A 23,161-nucleotide genomic window follows, 5' to 3' on the forward strand; every position below is an offset into this window, starting at 1 on the left:
TGCGGTCCTGCTGCTTGTCTGCCGTAAAATAGCCTGCTGTTTCTTATGTGGGGTTCAGCAACTGGGGAGGCCCTGCCCCGTGGACATACAGGAGGCCGGCTGATTCCTGGAAATGCTGCTCTGCAGAGGCCCGGGGAATACCCCTCCCTCCCTCCCTTAGTGGGTTGCATCTGGCTTCAGGATCGTTGGGCCAAAAAGAAGGAGGGCCTGCAAACTGGAGAGTTCTGGTGGCTTCTGACCCCGTTGCTCACACTGGTTGCTCCACGCAAAATGAGAATAGCAATAGTGTTTGGAGTTTGGATTCTTTGTTGAATTTGGACCCCAGGCAAGTGCCTGCCCATAACACCTTCTAGAGCTTGCCTTGTCTGCTGAGGAAGGGAAAGGAGACATAGGAGACTAGGAAAAACATTGGTTTAGGGAGCAGAACTACCACCATAAATCTCAAAACAGCAGGTGGCTTTTAAAATGCTGGTGAATTTGAGGCAAGTCAGCTAAAAACAAGTCATGGATTGACTGACATACATACATACGTGTGTCGCTTTTGCACAACAGATCCACTTTTACAGAGAACAGCAAATGGTATTTTGTGGTAAGAAAAGTGACTGGAAAATGGAAAGTGTGAGATAATTACTGATTGATGGTGATGTTGCGTAACCTCCACTCAAATCTGTGAAAAAAACTTGCTTGCTCAGTAAATGCTTTGTCTGGAAGTGACCCCAGATGAAAAGCTGCCTTGCCAGAGCTGCAGGTACAAACTCACCCTTATCCATACTGGGGGTGGGAACCCTGTTCCTTTTTGCCACTTAATTTTGATGAAGTCACCAATAAGAGGGGACTGCAGGAGCACAGAACCACACAAATTATATTGTAGCTCAAGACTGGAAACAGAAGTAGATTCCAAGAGATGGCGCTTGGCTACTACTGTATATTCCGGCGTATAAGACAACCCCCAACTTTTCCTGTTAAAATACAGAGTTTGGGATATACTCGCTGTATAAGACTACCGCTGCCTGCAGCCAACTAGAGGCAGCCTCTTCCCGCCCCGACTGCCGCCTCTCTCAAGCCCGCAGCCGCTGCCTGGCTGCCTCCCGCGCAGCCGTCGCCACGCGGATTAACTCTCACGCCTGCCGCCGCCACCTGCCACAACCATACCCAGTGTATAAGACACCCCCCAACTTTGGAGAAGATTTCCCGGGGTTCAAAAGTCGTCTTATACGCCAGAGCATACAGTAGTTAAGTGATGGGATGCCTTTTATCCTGGAGAAGTTGACCTTCAGAGTGGACATGAGAAATGGTGGTGATTCCTCAGGGGTAAAGTAATGGTCCGGGAGTAGTGGGGTATGTCTGTCTGTCTCTTTGAAGGGCAGTCCTCTTCTTTCCTTCCAGAACATGAATCAAGTCACCTGCTTTGACTTCACGCCAGCGGAAAAGAATGCATGTGTTATCTGCTATGCCCTACATCCGAGGGCTTGTCACACTCCCAGCTTGCTAAAGCACAGACATACTGTTCCCACAGGGAAATGGTTACATACTATTTTGAACTGTATCAAATATATATATTTAAAAGTCCAGATTGTTCCCCAAGTGTGGGACAAATGGGCAAATTAACTTGTAACACAGTTAAATACTGAAACATGTTTAAGAAAGCGCAGCAATTGTAGCTTCATTGTCTCTGGCCCTGTTCCTCCACAATTCAGAACCAACTTCACCCATGCAAAATTTGATTTGATGGTGCTATGCTAGTCTCACTCTCAGAATGGAGAGTCGGATACTGCAAGCTTCAGGTGCGAAGGCTTCAGCATGCAGGTGAACTGGAGAAGTGAGCTTCATGTTTTATTGGCTATAAAACACGATGAGAGTGGCACAAGCTCAATATCAAGAAACAAGTTTGAAATTTAGCAAGAGGTCATGGTGTTTTTTCAAGCCATTTGGACCAAAGAGAATTTATTTGTTGAACCACAATGACTCATCCTGAACAAAGTGCAGCAGTTGTGAAGGCCGTAGAGTGAATCAGCTCTACTGTGCCAGTTTTGTTATTTAAAATAGTGAATTTTTAATATCAAGCAGTATGCTTCAGGTGGGTTGCAGGAGAGGCACAGCAGTAGTGCTAGTGGCACAGTAGGTCAAGCCTCACCCTATTTGCTGCCTAACACGCTTTCAGTGTGCAGTTGGTCCTCTGATTCCAGCTCCACACTGAAAAGTTACCTAGAATGGCATTAGATGCCTATGCAAGCTGTGTGGGATGCACACAGGGTAGGAGGGGGGGTCTTGTGTAAGAACCAGCCTGAAGAGATTTTAAGACATCATCACAAGGAGGTAGCGCACCCCCCAAGATACCCTGGGTAAGTATGTGGCACTTCAAAATGCGAATAATGTTGTCAGTCGCTCTTTGGACCTCACTGTCCTAATGTGCATACAAATTCTCAAATCCTGAAGGCGCACTCTGAGCACTGAAATTGCAGGACCTCAAACTGATTGCATGCATAAAATCAATTTTCCTACCAAGCTTCTGTTTGGGAATGCTTGGGGTCATGGCGGCGGCGGGAGCAGCAGCAGAGTAAATAAAAACTAAAGCAGAGTCACAGATTCCTCCTCTCTTTATTTGCTACAACAAATTACAGTGGCTGCTACAAGAGGCACAGGTGCCAGAAACACACTCGTGCAGTGAAGCCGTGCTTTCGGGAGCTTTGATTTGGCATGGAAGGCAGCAAGTGATTGAGCTCTTTGCAGGCACACTCGGCAACCCCCAACCCCAAATCTTTCAACGTGCTCTTGGGGGGGGGAGCAGCGCAGATTCAACAAGGAGGTGTTTTTGCTGTGTCAGACACATTCGCTACGGTCATACGCGTAGAAACAAGCACTTTAAAAAACTCTTCATAAATAGACCACAGTTAATGGTTTTGGCTTCTTCAGAGACGGAAGAGCGAGTGCACATGCGTGGAAAGGAATTGGGGGCTAGGACTGGACTTGAGAGTTCCATGCTGGCAGCTCCCAGCTGTGAAGCGAAGGAACAGTAGGAAAAAGGCGAGCAAAGAGGCAAGATTGCTCGGCAGTGGAGCCTCAGGCAGAGCAGCAAATACTGTGCTCCCCCTCCCTCCGTATTTTGGAGAGGCTAGAGCCCGCCCTGCCGCCTAGCTGCTCTGCCACAATGATCCTGCCCACCTGGCCCAGATTACAGGGTCTGCGAAGGCAGAATAAATCTAGCCACTGTGAGGCATCTATCAAGATTTAGCTTCCTGTGGGCTTAGCCATGTGGATTTTTTAAAAATCGCCAAAGCGGTTTGATTCTTTCTCATAGCAACACTGCAGACAACAAACCACAAAAGCAAACAACAACAACAACCCCAAGTGCAGCTGCTGAAGAGCTCCATGAGGGGAAGTCCATGCTGCCCACAAGCCCTCTGGAAGGGGCCTCCGCCAAGCCCAGCTCAAGCGAGAATAGCCTGGGGATACGGGAAAGGCAAAGAATAAATGGAGGCCCGGCCATCGGGGTCTATTTTGTAAAAGAGCAATCAAGCCATTTCCCCAGCACTATAGTAGGACAGCGCTGAAATTTGCAAGCAGTGATTTATCACTCTGAAAAAGGAGGGGGTGTCTAAGGGCCCTTTAGTCTTCATGTGTGCAATGGTCCTAAAAGCTCAGCTCTAAAAAATTTCATGCTAGCAGAGGAAACCTTAAAATCATGCATACGGTGTATGTCGAGAGATGTACCCTCTGTGTCTTTTTGCTTCTTGAAGCAAAACTCCTCTCCCTCCCCAAAGCCTTCATGCCTATCCTTCCTTGCAAATATATTTTCAAAGTCAGTCAGAAAATGCAAATATTGCAAGTTAATTCTGTGTACAGGTAGATAAATTCTGCATATCTGTAAATCTGATTTGGAGCACGGAATATGAATTTCCTGCTACAGAATACACACGGACCTAGAACTTGGTGCAGGAGGTTGGGGTGGAGGAGGTTTGACACTCCACACACCGATTCCAGGACTGGAGTGCAAGAAGGCACCAAACAACATTCGTTTTTTAAAACAGCAACGTGAGTGGCACAAATAACAATACTGCAAGAAAGCTGTCTGTCCATTTGGACTATCAGCACAATGCTGGGTGGGACAAGAAGCCAAAAACAAACTGATTCAGTTTAAAGGAGCCAGAATCAGAAAGAGCAGGTGATGTTTGGCGAGGTGAGCGTGAACTGCTACCAGGAGGTTGTGGGTCTGCACAGAGTCAGGGCAGGACACACCACGACACTTGACAGGCATCAGCTAAATGCACAGAGGCCACAGCCATGGACTCCCCATGATGGGGAAAGAATGATAAAAAAGGCAAATAAAAATGGCTTGCCCACTGCGCTCTCCACCCCTCAAATCCTGTCACTCAAAACGACTGAACGCCATTTGAAAAGTGTATTAGCAGGACAACTGAATTCAAGTTGCTTTTCCCAGCCAAACAAGCCCAGGACGAGGGTTGTTGCAGAATGTTCCCTTTCTAGATAAAAGATCTGGTGTGGAACCCTTTGTTCCAAAGGAGGTTATTTGCCCAAGTGTTATTTTGGGGAAATATCTGGTCCCTCCCTGCGGAGCTCCTAGTACTTCTCTAGCTCACCCCCTCGCCCCAGGCTCCCTTCGCTCCTGGCCCTTTTAGCTTCTTCTCCAGTGGCTGCTGAAAAAGCGTCAGCCTACAGCATCTGTAGAGCCTGAAAGGAACTTCATCCTCAACAGAAGGATGAAAAAGGTCCACTTCTTTGGTCAATGAAAAAAAAGGCAGCATGTGGTATGCAGTGTTGAGAGAAGCACACAGGGTGAATGCAGGGTCCCTCACCGCCTCAAAAACCCACCCAGGAGTCACTTCTCGGTGAAAAAAGAAGATTCTAAGAACACAACACTATGATTGCTTAAAAAACAGAGACAACTGAAGAGTCCGTCCAGCAGGCGGGTGAGCTTGGGATCCTCCAGCGAAAGGTGACGGTGGTAGCAGTGTCAATGCCAGCTCTTCAACTCCCTGGATGGTGAAGTTTCAAGACAGGAGGCACCGTGGAAATTAGGAGCTGGTTTTGTCATCTTTCAAATCGTACCTGCAAGATAAGGAGAGCCTTTGCTGACCTTCTGACACAAAACCACCTCAAAGGAATGGTTCCCAGGCTGTTAAAGGTAAAGGTACCCCTGCCCGTACGGGCCAGTCGTGTCCGACTCTAGGGTTGTGCGCTCATCTCGCTTAAGAGGCCGGGGGCCAGCACTGTCCGGAGACACCTCCGGGTCACGTGACCAGCGTGGCGAAGCTGCTCTGGCGAGCCGGCACCAGCGCAGCACACGGAAACGCCATTTACCTTCCCGCTATAAAGCAGTACCTATTTATCTACTTGCACTTTGACGTGCTTTTGAACTGCTAGGTGGGCAGCAGCTGAAACCGAACGACGGGAGCTCACCCCGTCGCGGGGATTCGAACCGCCGACCTTGCGATCAGCAAGTCCTAGGCACTGAGGTTTTACGCACAGCGCCATCCGCGTCCCCAGCCAGGCTGTTAAGGCACTCTAAAACCCTCCAGATCACTACAATAAGGGAAACCACATCTCATACCTCTTTGGAGGAGGCAGGAGGATGTAAATCCTGGTATTTGTAAGTCCCTGGATGCACCCTAAAAAGAGCCATGGGAGCTCACATTCCTCCAAGCTCCTTTCCTTGTCCTTGGATTTACATGTCAATAGGCTAGGCAGCATCTGTTCCGCTTGTAATACACAGAGGATGCTCAAGAATGCCTAATTGTGACTGTGGAAAATTCACTAGGAAGTCTGAGAGAATTTGGTACAGCATCTCATGTTCCACATATTCCTGCTATCCTCCTTTTTTCAACATGCCCACCAGAAGTAACGCCCCCATACTGCTAGATGGTTGTGTGCAAGCTGCTTGGGGCCCCCTCTTGTCCCCTACGCAGGGAGAGAGTGAATCAGGAAGTCCCATAGCTGTCAACCTTTCCTTTTTCTTGCAAGGAATCCTATTCAGAATAAGGGAATTTCCCTTAAAAAAGGGAAAAGTTGACAGCTATGGGGTGTCCAAGCTTGCCACCCTGGGTAGTCATCCAATTTGTATCACTCTGTTCCAACCACAGAATTAATGCTCAATGTGATTTTGTGACAACTGTGGCTTTACTCTAGAGAACTCAGCATCTGTGGGCTTATTTTTATGCTTGTTAGTTGATCTGGGTGCTCACAAATGGATTCAATTTACAAGAAAGGAAATTCTGACACCAGGAAGACCTTTCTGAGGGTAAGAGCTGTTTGACAGTGGAACAGACTTCCTCGGGAGATTGTGGACTCCCTTCCTTGGAGGTTTTTAAGCAGAGGTTGGATGGCCATCTGCCATGGATGATTTAGGTGAGATTCCTCCACTGCAGGGAAGTTGGACTAAATGACTCTCAGTGTCTCTTCCAACTCTACAACTCTATGATTCTATGAATGATTGTATGTGTACTTGCAGCCTAGCTCCAAGTTCAGGAAAGAGTTTTATGAAAGAGCCACATTCAAGGTAGGGTGGAGGGGAAAGGGATAGGGGAGTGAGGAAAATAGTGGACAGTGCCTCCAGGACTAGGGTCTAATCCATAATAGCTCTGCACATTTTTGTTCAGTATTCTGGTTCCTTTTGCTCATGAGGCCACCACTACTGTCCCCCCCCCCCCAATGAATTCCAGACCCCTTCAGGACCTCTTTTAGCTAATGCATGATTCTTTCACTGGGTGAAAAGGTAAAGGGACCCCTGAGCATTAGGTCCAGTCATGGCTGACTTTGGGGTTGCAGAGCTCATCTCGCTTTACTGGCTGAGGGAGCTGGCGTACAGCTTCCGGGTCATGTGGCCAGCATGACTAAGCCGCTTCTGGCGAACCAGAGCAGCGCACGGAAACGCCATTTACCTTCCCGCCAGAGTGGTACCTATTTATCTACTTGTACCTGACGTGCTTTCAAACTGCTAGGTTGGCAGGAGCAGGGACTGAGCAAAGGGAGCTCACCCCGTTGCGGGGGTTCGAACCACTGACCTTCTGATCAGCAAGTCCTAGGCTCTGTGGTTTAACCCACAGCGCCACCCGCGTCCCAGTCAATAAAGGACAAGAGACTAAATTTTAGAATCTAGACTCACAGAATTGTAGAGTTGGACGGCACCAGAAGGGTCTTAAAGTTGAACCTCCTGCAAGGCAGGAATCTTTTGCCCAATGTGGAGCTTGAACCCACAACCCTGAGATTAAGAGTCTCATGCTCTTCCAATGGAGCTATCCCAGGTCCATCCTCAGTGGCATGGCATATGGAACCATCTGTTTTCCTCCCCTAGTCCCAAGAATGAGAGGATCCCTCCTTCAAATCACGTTTTGCATCCTCTATGAAAATGACGGCCCAGGTAGCAAGACCTCCTCTGCCTGCCCAGTGATACTGGAGACGCTATGGGGCAACTGTCCCTCCTGCTGTACTCACCACTGGGGAGCGCCCTGCGACAGGTCCTTCTGCGAGAGGTCGATGTGCACCTGGGAGGGGAAAGCACAGAGAAGCAGTCACATGCCGGCTCCTCTCCAATGAGGAGCCTGAAACGGCAGCTCCTCCCCAGGTCCATACCTTTCCTATCGGCTCCCCTCGGGACATGAAAGACACGCTGTTTTTGATGTAGGCCTCCAGCTTCCTCCGCTGGGCATCGTCCAGCGTCAGATCCCATTCAAACCTGTGGAAAGGGCAAGCGAGTATCAAGGCCTGTTTCACATAGATTACCCCACAAATTTTAATTGCCCTTTTTGGCCAAGAGAAGAGTTAAAGGTAAAGGTAAAGGGACCCCTGACCATTAGGTCCAGTCGTGGCTGATTCTGGGGTTGCGGTGCTCATCTCGCTTTATCGGCTGAGGGAGCCGGTGTACAGCTTCCGGGTCATGTGGCCAGCATGACTAAGCTGCTTCTGGTGAACCAGAGCAGTGCACGGAAACTCCGTTTACCTTCCCGCCAGAGCGGTACCTATTTATCTACCTATTTATCTTGCACTTTGACATGCTTTCGAACTGCTAGGTTGGCAGGAGCATGGACCGAGCAACCGAAGCTCACCCCGTCACGCAGGGATTCGAACCGCCGACCTTCTGATCAGCAAGTCCTAGGCTCTGTGGTTTAACCCACAGCACTACCCGCATCCCAACAGAAGAGTTACTTAATGGTAAAACTGTGAATCCCAGCCCTCCCACCGACAAAACACACTCGATACGAATGCATGCATAGGGCTGGAGAAGGGAATCTAACCTGTGTTAGTGGCTGCAAGTAGGGAAGCAGGGAGTGATAGTTAGCACTGAGTTAAGTAACCCAAAATAAAATTATCTGATGTCATGGATAGAGCTTGGTAATGGCGACCCCACTTCAGCAGTTGTTATTTTTATGTAGTGATGTTGAAATTATTTTTATTAAAATTTGTATACTGCCCTTCATCTAGATATCTCAGGGCAGTTCACAGCATAAAAATAAAAACACAGAACAAAACAACCCCCCCCCCACACATTTAAAAGGACATAAAATGTTAATAAGCCAAAGCCTGGTTGAAAAGGAACATTTTCACCTAGTTCCTAAAGCTATATAATGAAAACACCAGCCAAACTTCCCTGGGGAGAGCATCCCACCTCGGAAAAGGCTTGTTCTTGTGTTGCCACCCTCTGGTCCTCTCCCAACAACCTGATTGTTCACTATAAGCTAGAGGCAGCTCCAGTTCCCCGGAGCTGGCGACCCTTTTAGACACCCACCCACCCACCCTCACACATTGGCACCCTCCTTTACTTCTCATTGAACTCAGGATTGTGGGTCTTCTTCCGCACGGTTGTCTTTCTCTTGGTGACACGGGATTTGTCAGGCAGTAGGATCAGGGAGACATAGGGGTCGGGTGTATCCTTGGTACCTGACTTAAGGTTTCTGAAATGAAGGCACAGAGGGTTATTAGGATGGGTGGGAACGTTCAGTGCCCCTAAATCAAATGGGAGGAGGGATTTGAAGAACTTAATGGCACATATTGGGCCAGATTCAACGAAGTATTTGGGCAAGTGGGAGCTGGTTCAGCAGGACTTTCCCCTCCTCTCAGTCAGTTGGGGGTCAGGGTCCATAGAATCCCCAGAGTAGTGTGGGGAGAGGAGAAGGGAGATTGTTCCATCTGGCAGGCAGAAATGTTTGTTCTGATGCAACAATCAAATCAGCATGGAAATGAAATCCTCTCTAGGGGTTGTACCCAATCCTGGTCCTTTCTCAGAGTAGACACACTGAAGTTAGTCATGTCAATCCACTGCAATGGGTCTGTTCTGAGTAGGGATTAGATACAACTCTATGCTAACTATAACAATCACGTTGGGCTGTCTTTTATTAATTATTATTCCAACCATGTACCAGCAAATTCAGGTTGCACAATTATAGCTGATCTGGAGCTCTTGTGCAGCAAGCCCACTTCCCTACAGATCAGACTTTTAGCAATAAGGAAAGTGAGGGGAAAATGTTCTGGAAGGTGTGGGATAATGCTTGTTTCGATGCAGCAGCATCTACATAACATCAATGCAACTAGATCAGAATGAATGCTCATCAGTAACCAATGTTGTCGGATCTCTCTGCAAATGAATTGGGATGAGTTTTCAATAACCAGGTCACCTGGGAGTGCCCTTTTTTTTTTACTGCCACTTGGTGTAGAAGCCAAGAGTCAAAGCATACATAAAGTAAAAACCCTCTTTGGGTGGTAGCACAAAATCCAGCAAGATGGCTGAGAATGTACCCATTTTCCATGTGCAGTTAAGAAAACCTCTTTTGGGGGGATCATGCCAAAGCCATCTCTTTGTCCCACTCCTCCCAAATCAAGCCCCCCTCCAGCACTTACCTGCAGGCGTGTATGATGACAATGAGTTTGCGGGCATCCATGTTGTACCAGACAGTGAGGCTCATCTGGCCCAGGGGTGAGTTTGACAGCTCCAGGTTACTGCAGGGCAGAAAGACACAAGCCCAGCTGATTATTAGGGGAATCGTGGTACTACATGGGGCTGGATGAGGAAAGGGCAAGACGTTTTGACACTTTTTTGGCAGCACGTGCAGCTGCAGGAAGGAAATGGGATGGTCAAAGCCTCGTCCATGTTGTCCCCACAGATGCTAAGGGAGCAGAATGCATGAGCGATGAGTATGCTTAGGTACAGCGGTGAGGGAGCGCTGAAGAAGCAGGGTGGTTAAGAACTTCCCTGCAGCTCTCATTGCTGCAGGGGGGTGGGGGGGAAGCAGACTTGCTGGTGTTCCCAAAGCCCAAATGAGCACCGTGCTGCAAGACACGGAGCAGAGTAGTGCTCCCATCTTTTAAATATATTAAATATATTACGTACATAAACAGCAAGCGTTGTTGTTCCCTTTCTGGCAAAAAGCTCCAAGGCCACTCAGCCGATCTGCATCAACAAGATGTTATTCAAAAGCCCACAGTGTACTGGCTTCGATTTCACAAGCTGACCCTGGACCCTCAGAATTCAGACTCTAAAGAAGGAGTGGGGAACCTTCTTCGGGGCAAAGGCCGTGTGGTGGAAAGCTGTGGGGGGATCCATTCCAGTAGCAAGTAGGGCCAGACCCACACACAGCCACACACAATCACACACCACAAGGTACTACCAATGGAAACAGAGGCCTATATTTAACTCTGAGTAACTCCATGCAAATTTCACCTGGTATTTTCTCCCATAGACTTTTTTTAAAAACAACAACAAGGACTGTAACACATATAAACACCCTTGATCTGTCTTAACTGTGAAAAAGGCAAAAGGAACTCAGTATTCCTGGTAGAATGATGCAAATAACACCAATAAACAGATGGAAAACAAGTCCCACATTAGAGCTATCCAAAGCGTCAAATTTCAATAAACATTTGCATCCCCAAAACCGTATACTGCTTTGGACCTATGGAACCTTGCCCAGCTGGGTAGTCAAACACCTCAGGTGCCACCTTCCCCTGTATAAACTTACTCAGGCTCAGAGATTAACCTCTGAGGCTCTCCTCTGCAGTCCATCTCCCAAAGATGTCGGAGGGTGAGAACAAGCCTCTCCTGTGGTGGCCCCCACTTGAGGAATGTTCTCCCCAGGGAAGCTTTCCTGGCGCTGACTTTGCTTTCCTTCTGATGCCAGGAAAAGACCTCCCAGGCATTTGGACAGCTGTAATGACCCGGCTTTTGGCTGTTGTGGATGGGGCACTTATTTTGTTGTAGGGTGGCTTTTGTGGATGAGTACTTTTTAGTATAGATTTAGTTTTAATCTATTTTTATTACATATTATTGTCTTATTGTCTCTGCAAACCACTTCTGGTGATGTGAAACAATGCATACAATGAACAGACAAAGGGCTCCCCATCCTTGTTCAAAAGTTGCCTCCCTCTAAACAGGCCTCTGTAAGATCAACAAAGACAGGCCAATAGCAGCCATAAAGGCTGTGACCCCCACCAACATCCCTCCTGCCAGTGGGACAGCAGATCAGATCAGCCAAACATGTCAAGAAAAGTGGGGCCAAGCAAAGAAGACAGAGAGCGAGAGTCAGGTGATCAGATGTGGAGGAAGGAGGAGTCAAGACTGTCAGGAAAGTGATCCAATGACCCTCACAGCCTCTCTTATTGATGCATCAGAAAATGTGGTATCCTTGCAGCAGAGGCACTAAGATAAAGGGCAGTGTATTTACCCTCTGCAAGGAGCTAAGGCAGGGATAGAGAACGTGTTGCCCTCCTGATGTTGTTAGCCTGGATAGCCAATGATAGGAGTTGTAGTCCAATAACCCCTGGAGGACAATCCCTGGACTGAGGAGCTCAATTTTATTGTGCAAGGTCAAATTGTTTGCTGGGTTCCACACCCCACAGGGCCGCCCTTCTTTACCTGCTGGCCTGTGGCAGGCGCTGGCGCAGCTCTTGTGTGGAACCAGAGTCTCCATCCTCCCGGATGTACAGCTCCGTCTCAGATCCCTTCTGAGAGCCCTCCTCAGTCTCTTCTCCTGCCACACCATGAAGGGCCTCCACACCTGAGTGCTGAGAGATCAGAACCTGCGGGACGAGGCAAACAAACATGGAAGGTGATTTCCCAGGACAGTGGTATGGATTCATCCTGTGGTCAAGAACGGGGACCTCAACACCAGCTTCACCAGAACTTTGCTGGAGAGACCCGATAGGTGAAGATAAAACAAAACACCGGCTCTTTACATTCCCCCTGCATATTATGAGAATAAGAACAATGGCACAAAAGGTAGTATTATGTACCAGACGAACCAGACCAGACCTGACTTCTCTGTGTTGCAATTTTTTTACATATTGTTACGTACGAAACACAATTAAAAAAAGTAAATAATCCGTAGGAAAACAGGTCAGAGTATGTTAGACTGTTCAGAGCTGCTGTCCCCCACATCGCCACTTACCCCCAGCTGCACTCGCATCAGGACCTGGATGGCAGGACCAGAGTTGCCGAGTTGGAACCAGCGGTCAAGGACAAGCCCCTCTGCTGACAGCAGCTGCTCAAGTGGGAGTGACAGGGTACCCAGGGTATGCCCATCATCTTTCACCTGTGGGAACGACAGACAGGTGAGGACCGATCAAAATTTCACAGGTGAAGTAGGCAGGAAGGATGAGGGTCACACGTGGTGTGCATTGGAGTAACCCCTTTCGTACCCTGAAATCTTTGAAACTATCAAGGGGCAGCCTGGTAAAGGGTCCTCTGGTAGGAACTGGGTTGAGAGAATGTGCAAAATCTCCAAGGCTTCTTCTCCCTGCCCTGCCCTGCAAGGACGTAGCTCATAGAAGAGTTGCAAGACATTGCTCCCTGTCCTGGCTTGCCAAGAGCTCACACATCTCCCCTGTGCTCTTGGGTTCCCTGGCAGCAAACCTGCATGGGATCTGCTGCTAAAACACAAAAGAAAATACTTTCATTCCTTACAAAGTATTTGAAGTCCTAACATGAGGACTTCAAAACACTTTGAACATGATGGAATGAAGCCACACCCACCTCTCAAATTTGGCCTGCAAGCAGGCTCCTGATAAGGATCTGGCCCATTAGCAAGTGTGGGGCACTGCCCCACCAAGCTCAGTCTCCCCCCAGCCAGCTCCCACCTGCCTGCCTTCTTACTCATGACAAATTGGGGGCGGCTCTGCCTGTCATCCGCTCTGGCTCCACCTACTGTTGGCCTCCCTTGCCTCCCCCCTACAAGTCCCAAAGGCCACCAGCCACCACTGGTTCAGAGTTCAGGGCAAGCCACCTATATTATCTCAGCAATCCTTACAAGTACCCAGTAAGAGGGCTAAGGCTCAGAGTATAGTGACTTGTTTGTGTAACTCCATCCAGTGAGTTTTGGCTGAAGCACAGAAATCCACTCTTGCTAAACGGCTCGCTTTAGAAGAGATAGTGGCACCCAGGAGAAAGGACAGATTGACTTCAGGGTGTGTGTGTCTGGGGGGGGGGAGAGGGGGGGAGGCAGGGAGAGCGAGAAAGCGCTACCTGCAACTCCAAAGATTCTGCATGGGGTCTCTTGATAAGGAAGGAAAAAGCTTCATTCCACACTGGCTCTGCAGTCTGAGAGGAGACCTGAGGGCAGAGACACAAGGCCGTGATAAAATCTCTCCACATTTAGAAAATACAAAAGGGAAGAAAATATCACAATTTGAGGTTAGCCAACTGTTTATAAGACAGTATCAAACAAATCCCACTAAGAATGGAGGGAAAAGCTAGTTCAAACCATATTTAGACAACTGCCTTGAGATTAAGTTACATAAGAATAGTTGATCGATGAAGCTGTTCTTTCCCTTTGTTACAGCAATTTAACTAAGCACTAGTACTTGAATTTACTTTCTCACCCTCCCTCCCAAACTTTTGTGACATGTTGTTCTGGGGGTCTTTTTTGGCTAAACAGCCGGGTAAAAATGCTTCAGATGTTCTGCTCCACCTGTGGGCTAATCTATTTATATCAACACTCATTTTCACTATCACTGAAGGAGAGCTATCTATAGCTCAGTAAGGCTTTCCAAATACTTCTTATTTTAAAATAATTCAAAATATGCTCAAACCTTAGTTCTCCCATCTTTATGCTACCAATTTAGGATAAGATCTGATGTGATCAGTGCTTTTTTGTAGATTAAAAATGAGGATTGATACGTAAATATTGACGTCACATTTTGGGACTTATGATCAGGTGCTCTTTTTTAAATTAATATTTTATTAAGAGAATTTCATTTGTAAAAAGATAGAGGAAAAAGAAAGAAAAAAGTGAGAATAAAAAAAGAAAAAAATACTGTTACATTACCATACATTAATATATGACCATAAGTCCCCAAATGATCAAGTGCTCTTAAAGTTTTATTTGTTTAATAATAATAATAATAATAATAATAATAATAATAATAATAATTTTATTATTTATACCCCACCCATCTGGCTGGGTTTCCTCAGCCACTCTGGGCGGCTCCTAACAGAACACTAAAAACAGAATAAAACTTCAAACATTAAAAACTTCCCTAAACAGGGCTGCCTTCAGATGTCTTCTAAAAGTCAGATAATTGTTTATTTCTTTGACATCTGATGGGAATGCATTCCACAGGGCGGGCGCCACTACCGAGAAGGCCCTCTGCCTGGTTCCCTGTAACCTCACTTCTCGCAGTGATGGAATCACCAGAAGGCCCTCAGTGTCTGGGTTGAATGATGGGGGTGGAGATGCTCCTTCAGGTATACTGGACTGGGGCTGTTTAGGGCTTTAAGGTCAGAACCAACACTTTGAATTTTGCTCGGAAACGTACTGGGAGCCAATGAAGGTCTTTAAGGACCAGTGTAATATGGTCTTGGTGGCCACTGCCAGTCACCAGTCTGGTTGTCGCATTCTGGATTAGTTGTAGTTTCCGGGTCACCTTCAAAGGTAGCCCCACATGGATCGCATTGCAGTAATCCAAGTGGGAGATAACTAGAACATGCACCACTCTGGCGAGACAGGTAGGGTCTCAGCCTGCATACCAGATGGAGCTGGTAGACAGCTGCCCTGGACACAGAATTGACCCAATTGACTCAATGGAGATCAACTGATCTCCTTTGCCCTTTAAATAAGGGTGAATGTACATGTGCACACAAACACATTCGCACGCACACATTTACCCCAGCTATGCCACCGTCCTCTAATATCGTGGCTTCGTCTTTTCACCCTCAACCCGCCACCTCGCCCTCTTTGCCAGTTTCTTTAGACTGTTCATGTGCCACCTACCCACATCCTGCCCCAAAGTAATTCTTTACTGCTCACTCCACCACAACCCTTTCCCTATTAAAACAACCACCATGTTTTTCACCATGCCTTCACCTTGGTCTTGTAGGAGACACCACGGACAGAGAGACTGGCGTAAGGACTTGGGGGTTTTGAACCCTTCCGCAGCTGGGAAAGAGAAAACGTTCAAGAGTTTCTAGAATGCTCGATTATAAGTAGACATTGCGTGTATTTTGAGCATGTCTAAGCACGTAGCACAGGCCAACAATTTACTCAAGTGGGAAGCCCTATCTTCTGTTTTTGAACATGCCTTATGTATTCTCATGATGACTGTCAAGCACCTCTATATATTTATTTCATGCAGGTGGAGGAAACAAGTGGCTTTCCCAAGGGCATGCAAGCGAGGGGCAAAACTGATGTAATGGTGACACAGCAGTGCATATTTTTTAAATCCTTGTGCCTTCCCTGTTCATTTGTACAGTGGAGATGGAAGGAGTCTGTTTTTCGTAGCTCCCCAGCCTTATCTTGCTGCGCCCTGTCTGGCTTTAATCAATTTCCTACCCCTATGGCTAATTTCCTGTATTGGAGCTAGGATGGGGGTGGGGGGGATGGCTTAGGTAAGACAAGGAAAGGACTGCCTTTTGCTCCATCCTCCTCCAGAACCAGGAGTGGTTTGCTGGGTGGAATAGAACAGTGGCAATAGCCTCCCAGCAGCAGCATCACTGTTGCTGCCCAGGAGGGGTAGGAGTGAGGAAGCAGAGAGGTCTGGGTTGTGCAGGTGCTCGGGCCAATCCCATCCAGCACTCTCACTGGTAGGGCCACACAACCCTAACCTTGCTTCCCCTGGGCAGCAGCATCAGTGCTGCTGCGGGGAGGCCATTGCTGTGGTTCTCCCCCACTGAGTGAGCCATTCCTGGCTTGCTTTCATTTAATATGAAGTGCAGACCGCAGCAAAGGGGAGAGGTAGGTCTAACTGCACACTTGTAGAAACGCTGCTTTAAGTCTGCATTGCTGCATTTTATTTTGCATTATTATACGCTGCTTTCACAGCTGTGAAGTGGTTTATAAATTTGCAAAATAAACTGAAAACCCTGCCCTTCCCAGCCATGATCCCAGTGAAAATCACCCTGCCCCCCACCAGCACAGCAATGAGACTTAGGCTAAGAAAACATTTCCAGATGGCACCCAATGTGTATGGGGGGCGATTTTAAACCATCTCAACACACACCGGTGCCCCCTGCTTAGTATTAAAAGGGAAAGGGGGACCACAGATGAAGCTGTACATTATACATTTAACAGGATGTATAATTAGGCCTGGAGTCTGCAGCTGAGCTGGGACTTAGTTAAGGATCCTTAGTTAAGGTCCAATATAATATTCCACATTAGTCCTCTGCTAGACCTGAAGGAGAGAGAGCTCTTTAGGATGTCCAAGGAGTGATTGGCAGCTTCCCAGCTCTCTTGGCCTGTGAAAGGAGCTCAGAGCCCCAGAAGGGAGAGGGGATCTGTACTGCCACTCACCGGCAGGTCAGTGGCCCTGTCAAGGAAGACTGACAGCAGGGCGGATGACAGCTCCTCGCTCTTTGGTGTCTGGATCAAGCTATTCACCATCAATACCTGTGAAAAGTGGAACACATTAAGGACTATGCTTAGAGACAACATCCATCAAAACTATGACCGTCACATGATAGTTTGGTAATCTGCACTTGTCATGTGAGCAACTCATCACAAGATGGCCTTCTTGCATCAAAGAGAGGCAGTTGTCAGTGGGAAGATCCCGGGCAACGGTCACATGAATTGGCCTTGTTCTTGTAACTCTGACCCGGCCTTCCCCTCATGCCTTCCAGATGTTATTGGACTCCAGCTGCCATTAGCCTCTGTCAGCATGGCCAAGGATGGTGGGAGTTGTAGCCCACAAACATATGGAGGGCACCAGGTCAGGGAAAACAGCTCTGGCCTGACATGCAGACCCTTTGAAAACCTACCGCCTGTGGCTGCCCCATGTTCCCTCTCCCAGCTCTAATATCCTTGGAGCTGGACATACAGTTTCCAAATGTCTGAGCTAACAGAAAAGAGTGGTTTCATTTATGCCTCTATGAGGGTACTGGGAGAAAACATGGTTTTGCTTAAGCCCAACCACCTCCCTCAAGAAACTCAAAAATCTGTTCTTTTTGAGGAAGGTGGTTATGCTTAACATAGGGACTGAACAAGTTGCAGGACTCTTCACTGGTAAGATAGACAGGGCTTCCTGGAGTGACCATGGTTGCATGGTTCTGTGAAGCAGAAATCTTGTGCTCAAATAACCCTGAACTGCTACCAGCAAGCAACAGGCCTTCCTAAAGCCAAAAACAAGCTCTTAAAACATTAGAAAACCCCACGTTCCCTTGCAGTGGCGTGATCTTTACTGACAAGGCTTTCTGAAGTGACCACGAGACATGGCGTGCTCTCACGGTCACTCCAGAAGGCCCTGAAAGGAGCCTCATGTTCCCAAGGTAAGCACACGCATCCTGCCCTGTCCCTCAGTTGTTATTATTTTGCAAAGCCCTCCTACTTCTTGTGCAAGAAGTGAAAAGAGCACTTCTTTCACTGGGAGTGAAGCATTCTTTGAAAAACCAGCAGGGCTCAGGCCAGCATTAGTTCCTCTAGAGCGGGCAACCTGAGGAGAAGCTTTCCTTTCAGAGTGGAGTAGCTTAACCTTAGTTTGAAAGCCTGTGGGGAGGACTTGTGCTCTGCTTTTAATGCTTGTTTAGTTTTTAGTAGTTGTTAGGGAACTGCCATCGAAGCCAGAGGGAGAGGGAGGGCTCCAGAGGGATACCAGAGAGTGTCCTGGGAGGGAGAGAAGCAGCCCATCTTCTGGGGAAGGAAATCAGCGTAGCACCAGTGGAGAAGGGGGGCAGATGGGGGAATCGGCGAGGTGGTTCCATGACTCCTCGCTGGGGACCAGCGGGGAGAGTAGGGGTCCTCCGCTGCCCACACCCTCCCTGCGCAGAAGGCTTCCACGCAGGGAGAGTAGGCGGAGACTAGGCGTCAAAGAGCTTCTTTGCTGGAAGAATCCGCCCACTGATGGATTCTGCCAGCGATTGAGACAGCCACGGGCGAGTGGCTGTCCGGACAGAAAGGGTTCACTCAGGCAACCCAGCCAGGTGTGGCGCCGATTTATGCACGAGCAACCCCTAGAACCATTACAGTAGTGTTAAGCTGCCACAGGGGCTAACAACCCCAACCTCCCCCACATGGGGCAGTTTTCCCAATGATCCTCCCTCCTCTCTCCAATTACCTGCTCCAGCTCAGCAGCACTGGGTGTGGGGGGCAAGCACTCCAGCTTCACGTGGAGCCGTCCTGACTTCACATCCTCTAGTGGGAGCCACTGAAACCAAGAGCAGGGGGTAAGACCAGCACAGCTGCTGCACATCTCCTGCCCACCCTCTCCAATGCCATTGGTACCGTTGACTTACCTCGTCAACAAACTTTTGGCTTAGCACTCGTCTCAGAGGGATCTTACACCTGAAAGGGGATGGAGGAGGAAGAGGTGAGTGAGAAGAACAAATGGCTTTCTTTCTGTCACAGGTCCTACAAAACTGAATTAACACCATGATCACAGGATACTAGGAGTTACTAGACGTCGACAGAAGGTGTAAACTTGCAGTCTGGTAACATGGATCACTGCCTTGTCGTGGCGAAGGGGCTTGAATAACTCAGAGAAGCTATGAGCTATGCCGTGCAGGGCCACCCAAGACGGACAAGTCATAGTGGAGAGTTTTGACTAAATGTGATCCACCTGGAGCAGGAACCGGCAAGCCACTCCAGTATCCCTGCCAAGAAAACTCCATGGACAAAAGAGGACAGGTGTACCTGGCGTGCTCTGGTCCATGGGGGTCACAAAGAGTTGGACACAACTAAACAACTAAACAACAGCATCATCATCATCATCATAGGAAACTGCTTTAAACTGAGGGAGACGATTGCTCCATATACGGTTTAGCTGCAGCTGTCCAGGATTTCAAGCAGCCTGCCCTGATTCACAGGCCCAAGGTGGGCCAGTGAGAGTGGTTTGATGCAGGGATACGAAAGAAGGACGTAAAAAATGCCAGAGTGTTCAATTCTAGTGCTTTCTTGGAAGCGTAAACTTATAACCCAGTCTGCAAAGCTTCACATTCAGAGCCCTGGGTCCTCCAATTCTAGTATGGTGTGGAGGGCAGGGCCTTTTTTCAGTCGAAACACTCTGGAACTTAGTTCTGGAACCTTCCCTGAGGCAGACCCTGGATGGACTGGGAGTTGGCGCTGCGTGCGTTTTCGGCACTTTTTAAGGTTGTTGATGCAGCACATGTTTTCAGCGGCTCCCTAAAAAAACCTCAACCACCTTGGCGCCCCCTAAAAATGAGCCCAGATCCACCGGGAGTGGGGGCCATGGAGATATTTAGGCTCCTACCTTGAATGTTCAGCTTTCATTAAGAAAACGAAGTCTAGTTGTTAAGCTAATGAAGATACAAAGACAAATGTAGAGGCAGTATTCTACCCAATCTCTGTGTAAGAAGCAAAATCCACTCCCAATTAATGCCAATGCATAGAGATGATTGAAAAGTATTTCACCTACAAAGCTGTAAATTAATAAATAACTATGGGTGCATCCAGATGGGGTCTTAAGATTGCAAAGGAATGGTTCACATTTTGAAAGCAAGCCATTGGCAACGTTTTTCTTAAATTTTCTGAGGAAAGTATAAATCAGTGCCAATGACACCATGTGGATGCTGCAAAAAAATCTCTGAATGCACGAAGAGCACCGATCACACAACAAACACCCATCTGGAAGCACCCTTAAATGACTTGCCTTGAGGTGTTTTCTGCTTCACTCTGATTTACTAAGGCTCACCAGTATAAATTCTGTGGCTGTGGGATTGAAGATGTCTATAGGAAGGGAGGGGAGTGCTTTTCTCCCTCCTCCCATTTCATGGGGTACTCAGGCAACTCAAAGGAAGAGAGGTGAGCATGTTTCTGGCTTGTCCAATTTTTCATTTTGCTCCAGACTTACCTTCCCAGGAAGTCATCCTTGTCAACATCTTTGTCATATAAATCAAACTCCACGTCCTGCCCTGGAACGTTACTCACAATGACCTGGAGGATATAGCAAAGAGGGTCACAATACAGAGCCACACAAACCAGAAGCAGCACACATTCAGGGATCGACTTTAGTAGATTAAGAGTGAAAGCCAAGGTTTGTTCTGATCTTGGCTCTGGAAAGCAAACACACTCATTAGGCCAGCAATGGAAGGGGGGGGGACCTGGTTTCCTGGATTCCGTCCCCCACCTCTTCGAAAGGGCCTAGGTAGGGTTTCATGTTTGGCCAAATAATTGGTCAGATTAGACAATCAAACATTGGACAGCACTATGATGTGAATCAATTAATTATAAAAGACCAGACAGCAGATTTTTACGAATATTTTTAAACCATAGCTTTTATTTCTTTATCGATGGGCCAAGTTTGTGAAACTAGGTTCAAACACTGAAGAGGCTGGGTGTTAACTGAGAGAGTGAGCAATGTTTTATTGATCTGTTGCCTATTTTATCTTGCTGATTTTTTTGGAGACAATTCTCTGCTGACATCTATCTTAGACTTCTTGGCAATGGGTGTCTGTGCATGATTCAGTAAATGAATGTGTTGTATTGTGTGTGTGTGTATAAATAACATTTTAAGATTCCTGGTGACACATCTATATCCTCTAGGGAACAAAAGATGAAGGGCATATATTTGGGACTATTGGTTTCTATCTTTGGCTCCAGCAGGAAGTGGGATTTGGCAGGAATTCATACAGAAGCTCAATGCAAAAATATTTCACTTCAGGCTACCAGTGGCACATTGCAGACAGAAGCTGCGTGCATATGAAAATTTGAAAATCACTGAAGACATATCCAAGTTGATCTTTCAAGATGATTTTATTATTTTGGAAGAGGAAGTTGAGAGACAAGACATGTTGCTGTACAATGTACCCTTTAGATGGTATGGCATTTCTGAGTATTTTTGGTCTTAGCGGCATTTATACAGCACTGAGAATCCTCTATGGTAAGCTGAGATTGAAACACTGCATTTAGGTTTTATGGCCTTCCATTCTGGGGCCATTTGTGTGTCCCAAATACTCCACCCAGCTGTGAGTGAGACCGCCTGTTGATGTGGAAACTTCTATAGGTAAAGAACGTAACTGCTAGACAGAAGTAAAAAAATGTTGAAACTGACTGACAGGCGCTCTAGACAGGGGTTGGGAGTCCAGATGCTGGTAGACTCCACCTTCCATCATCCCTGACCATACTGGCTGGGGCTGATGGGAGTTGGAGTCCAACAACCTCTAGACAGCCATAGGTTCTCTATCCTTGCTCTGTATAGAACCAAGGTAAAAACCTGAACAGGCTTCATTGGGGTTTTCTACAATTTGTGTTATTCTGTAGTTATTCTCAGGTGTGTGTCCAAATCAGAAATATGCAATGCTCTGTTGGGTGCTTTCCTTTCATCCATCTGATTGCAAGGAAGACATCTCAGGACAATGTGAGTTATCAGATACTGTACCAGTTCTGTTTCAATTAAAATAATCTGAGACTGTTGCAATTCCCCATTAAACCCACCCTCCACCACCACCAGCCAAGGCCGGAGGGTCCAGCAGATCCAAGCTTGACGTGCGTGCGTGCATTCTCACCTCATAGATCTCGCTCCAACGGGGGTTGAGATCCTCTTTGATGACGCGGCTACGGAACTTCTGGCCCCCCAAGCGCACTTTGACATAAGGGTCTGATTTGCCCTTTATCATCCCACCCATGAAGTTATCCTTGGCAATCAGATTCTCAGCTTCCAGAAGGTGAATGCGAATCACACTCTGAGGGGAAGATGAGAGAAAAAGAAGAAGAATTTGCCTGAGGGAACTGCAGTCACCATGCTACAAAACAACGGGTCTCTTATCTCGCTTTTCTGGGGTCCCCAAACCATCCTAGGTTTTTACGAAAGCAACACAATAATTTTCATCACAGTAGCTAGAGGAGGCAGAAATCAACTAAGATTAGAGGTTGGAGCACCTAGCTTCTGTAATACAATTATTTTTGCTGTAATCAAATAAAATTTCATCAAAACTCAAAAAAGCCAAACTAAATATGAAGGGGGAAAATCCATGATTTATGCAATTTATATTAAAATCTTTCATATCTTTAAAATATATAAATGAAGAACATAAAACTGGTGATTTAGAAGGGTTCTTCAACTTTGTATTATTATTTTTACTGAAAGAAGTTGAACTGTTAACTGATGAGACTGTCCATAGCATTATTATTCTGCATTATTGTTTGTGACTGGTATCTTTGTTTTAGATATTTCTGTCTGCTCCTGCTGATTTTATGAACTTCTCTGTAGTTTGTTATTCTTCTGTGGTTTTACATATAACTCATCCTGGGATCGTAAAATCAATGAAGGGCAGGATGGACATATATAAATACATACATTATATCATTTCCTGCTGCTGCTCAGGAAACGTCAACTCTCTCAAGGAGACGACCTTACCTCAGTGCCAAACTCCGCATCTGGGCTGGCCTTGGTGGGGCGAGGAGGCCTGTCAACACTGCTTCCAACATAGGTTCCCTCAGTGACATTCAGATTTCCTGGGGGGCATGGCCGGGTGTTGAGGCAAACTTCAGGGGCATCCAGATACAAGATCTACAGAAATATTGGCATACAGTGAAGCAAAGTCAAAATAGTTAGGAAGCATCGGCCTGTTGAAGGAAGAGGACAAAACGTAACTGCAGGGCCAGATAACAAACACTGGCATGTTTGACTGGATAATCAGTGAAGGGGAACGGATAGCTCAGGGCAAGGGACCCTCTCTCAAACAGCTGGTTTTCAAAAAAGAAAATGCAGCTGGAGATTCACTCATAGATCTCCATAGTTTTGTATTTAGACTCCACTTGTGTTTAATGCTCAATGC

At 47.2% G+C, this 23,161-nt stretch overlaps 1 protein-coding gene and 1 long non-coding RNA gene across 2 annotated transcripts in view; one reads left to right on the top strand and one right to left on the bottom strand.

The window, feature by feature from the left end:
- Positions 1-2,579: 2,579 nt before the first annotated feature.
- Positions 2,580-23,161, bottom strand: part of ESYT1 (extended synaptotagmin 1) — a 59,071-nt gene continuing 38,489 nt past the window's right edge. The window contains exons 17-31 of the mRNA XM_081900708.1: positions 22,741-22,893; positions 21,890-22,066; positions 20,236-20,318; positions 18,662-18,710; positions 18,484-18,573; positions 16,728-16,823; positions 15,306-15,377; positions 13,466-13,552; positions 12,393-12,536; positions 11,861-12,024; positions 9,850-9,948; positions 8,775-8,906; positions 7,588-7,690; positions 7,450-7,499; positions 2,580-5,067 (exon numbers count right to left, since the gene is read on the bottom strand). Coding sequence (XP_081756834.1) covers positions 5,034-5,067; positions 7,450-7,499; positions 7,588-7,690; positions 8,775-8,906; positions 9,850-9,948; positions 11,861-12,024; positions 12,393-12,536; positions 13,466-13,552; positions 15,306-15,377; positions 16,728-16,823; positions 18,484-18,573; positions 18,662-18,710; positions 20,236-20,318; positions 21,890-22,066; positions 22,741-22,893 — 1,533 coding nt within the window. The 3' untranslated portion in view covers positions 2,580-5,033. The remainder of the gene's footprint in view (positions 5,068-7,449; positions 7,500-7,587; positions 7,691-8,774; positions 8,907-9,849; positions 9,949-11,860; positions 12,025-12,392; positions 12,537-13,465; positions 13,553-15,305; positions 15,378-16,727; positions 16,824-18,483; positions 18,574-18,661; positions 18,711-20,235; positions 20,319-21,889; positions 22,067-22,740; positions 22,894-23,161) is intronic.
- LOC309364068 lies at positions 5,026-5,773 on the top strand. Its single transcript, XR_014165715.1, has 2 exons — positions 5,026-5,143; positions 5,519-5,773. It is a non-coding gene; the product is annotated as an uncharacterized lncRNA (long non-coding RNA).

Source organism: Podarcis melisellensis (genome assembly GCF_964234715.1).
Source record: "Podarcis melisellensis genome assembly, chromosome: 2".
In the NCBI taxonomy this organism is placed as follows: Eukaryota; Metazoa; Chordata; class Lepidosauria; order Squamata; family Lacertidae; genus Podarcis; species Podarcis melisellensis.